General features: G+C 38.4%; 1 protein-coding gene across 1 annotated transcript; it reads left to right on the top strand.

Annotated features, from left to right (window-relative positions):
- Positions 1–282: 282 nt before the first annotated feature.
- LOC109544803 (ataxin-3) lies at positions 283–1657 on the top strand (the record flags this gene model as incomplete). Its single annotated transcript, XM_019915152.2, is given in 3 exon segments — positions 283–740; positions 795–1004; positions 1055–1657. Coding segments are annotated over 3 exon segments (783 nt in total), but the record flags the coding sequence as incomplete, so codon positions are not given.
- Between the last annotated feature and the right edge of the window lie 1068 nt (positions 1658–2725).

Raw genomic sequence — 2725 nt, 5'->3', positions numbered from 1 at the left:
ATGATGTAAAAACGAGCGTTCTTGCACATTTTGCTTCCGAGAAACATGCAAGACGGGACGGAAAACATGAACTTTTGCAATAATCTTGCGCCACCCTTGCACAAAACGACGATCATTTTTCTAATTTCATAGATAACAGAAGACTGTATTTTTTCCACATAACCCCCCCCCCTGACTTTAAAGCTGGATCCGCCCCTGGCCTAAATAGCAAATTTGACTAACCCGGGGAGCTAATGAAGCAGCCCAACAGTAGAAATGACTACAAGTATTGGAATTTTTCAGCAAGATGGATCATTATGCGCTCAACACTGCCTCAATTCTCTCTTACAAGGACCCTATTTTACAGCGGTTGAACTAGGAACGTTGGCGAATCGGCTCGATGAAGAGGAAAGAGAACAGATGGCTGAAGGCGGAATGGACACGGAAGATTACCGGCAATTCCTGCAACAACCGTCAACCAACATGGATGATAGTGGATACTTTTCGGTTCAAGTCATTACCAGTGCGTTGCAAGTGTGGGGTCTTGAGTTAGTGCCTTATTGCAGTACAGACGAACGGGCCAAAGCGGCCCTGGAGAATCCCGCTCAAATGCAAGCCTTCATTTGCAACTACAAAGACCACTGGTGTACCATCAGGAAAATTGGAAATCAGTGGTTTAATTTGAATTCATTACTTGCCAAGCCGCAACTGATTTCCAACACTTACCTGGCACTATTTTTGGCGCAATTGAGAAACGAAGGGTAAGTTAGCAGTTGAAGCTTCTTCAGCGGTACCGAAACCAATGACTATTGCAGGTATTCCATATTTATAGTATCTGGAGAATTGCCCGAATGCGCAGCAGACGATATTCTTAGGAACAATCCTGTTAAATCCTGCTCTAGTCCCAGATCGCATGTGTTTCAAACTCAGTCTTCCTCCAGCGAAACTGATCCAGACGTTCAAGCGGCCTTGAGGCTTAGTTTACAAGACAGTGGCCAATATGATAGTCCAGATGTGGAAGAAATGTCTTAAATTACTATTTTCTGGTTGGTTTTATCTATATGAATCATTTCAGAGCGCTTCAAGAGGCTTTAAGGATGAGCATGCAGGCCTCCAGTAGTTCTCCCGAAGAAGACGACGATGAAGACTCACTTCTGAAAAAGGCAATCACGATGAGCCTGCAATGTTAGTACCCATTTGATTTCAATCAATACTAATTTAGATGTAGATGTAAAAAGGCACTTGCCAGCCTAAAATAAGCCCAGAGGTTGAATGAAGCGAAAGAAAAACCCTCTTCATTATTTGGAAAGTCGTCGAGTTGTTTTCTCAGGGATGGTGATCGACTACTGAATTGAAATAATTTTTTCCTTCAAGCAATGCCAGTTATGCAAGTTTACAAGGGCCTTTTTGCGTTGAGATGTATATTTTAACGGCTGATTTGAACGCACAATTCTTCTCTTCACTAACATTAAATACATGTGCGTTTTATCTTGTTGATTGAATGATAATGGAAATATTATTGAAGCATCTGAAATTATATTTCAGTTCTTTCAAAAAGTTATACTTCGGTACTTTTTCGTATTAACTCGTACTTAATGACTTGATTTTTATCACAAATTTATCTTTTTTCGTAGAAAATGTTATAAATATGTTATGAATAAATATGATGCAAAATTAATAACGGTTTTTGAGACCCTCGTCCCGAATTTTCTCATTTTGAATGGAAACATTGTTTTATATGAAAATGTGCGCATTTTAACGCTTTATCTCGCAATAGAAACTGGAACTTTGTAGCTCGATGAGTTCCTAAAATTTTAGCCAGAGGCTAAGAGCGGCCTGCAAGACCCGCATTAACTTCGCATTTTGCGTGAAAACTAGAACGATTTATAAGTTGGTGTTTTTTAGAAAAAAGTGCACATTTCACCGCTCAATCTCCCACTGAAAACTACAGCTTCGTAGCTCAATCGGTTCTCTAATTATTAGCGAAAAATTAACCGCAGCACTCAACATCCGCTTGACCTTGTGAATTTTCCGCAAAAACTAAAAAATCAATCAGCAACACTGTCCCAGTCATAAGACAGAAAGAAGCGGCAGAACAGAATCCTTGCGACGTTGCCATGCCACGCTATGTCAAATTTGAATTTGGATCCTCAAATTCTCCATACACCGTTTCTTTGTCATGCTATACAGGGTGTTATTTAAAATGCTCATGAGGTGATTCTGTTTTTATGAGTTACTAGAATGGCAGTATGTATGACAAGGAATGTATCACAAAATTACTGCTGCATGTTATTGTTATTTTGTGTGTATAATACATATAAAATTATTTTGTAGTTGTTATTTATTGTTTTCAAAAGTGTTCAAAAACCTGGTATTATTTACTGATTGATCATACAAGTTCATCATATGAGCTGAAAGAAAAATGCCGTGGACATACACTTATCTACGGTTTAATCTTAAAACTTGTTATGCGTTATTTGAACTGCGATTATAGCTTTTCGCAATACATTTCTTCTTATATAGTATATATGTTCTGAGATTAGTAATAGAGGGCTTATCCGAGTAAGTTTTAGACAATTCTTTTTATTGCTTAGAACTGGTTTTAGCAATAGTCAAATGGGGAGACTTCAATCTTCAATCGTTTTTCTAAAGTGAAGTTATATAGTGAGGACTAAGATTAAGTGAGAGCGTTTTCCGGCTTTGCCTTTTTTCTGCGTGGCAGTTGTTATTTTTCTCTAAAGGGCAA

This window comes from Dendroctonus ponderosae, unplaced genomic scaffold (genome assembly GCF_020466585.1).
Source record: "Dendroctonus ponderosae isolate FM_Combo_2020 unplaced genomic scaffold, Dpon_F_20191213v2 Dpon_F_20191213_8, whole genome shotgun sequence".
Taxonomy (NCBI): domain Eukaryota; kingdom Metazoa; phylum Arthropoda; class Insecta; order Coleoptera; family Curculionidae; genus Dendroctonus; species Dendroctonus ponderosae.
This window is presented reverse-complemented; position numbering and strand designations above follow the sequence as displayed.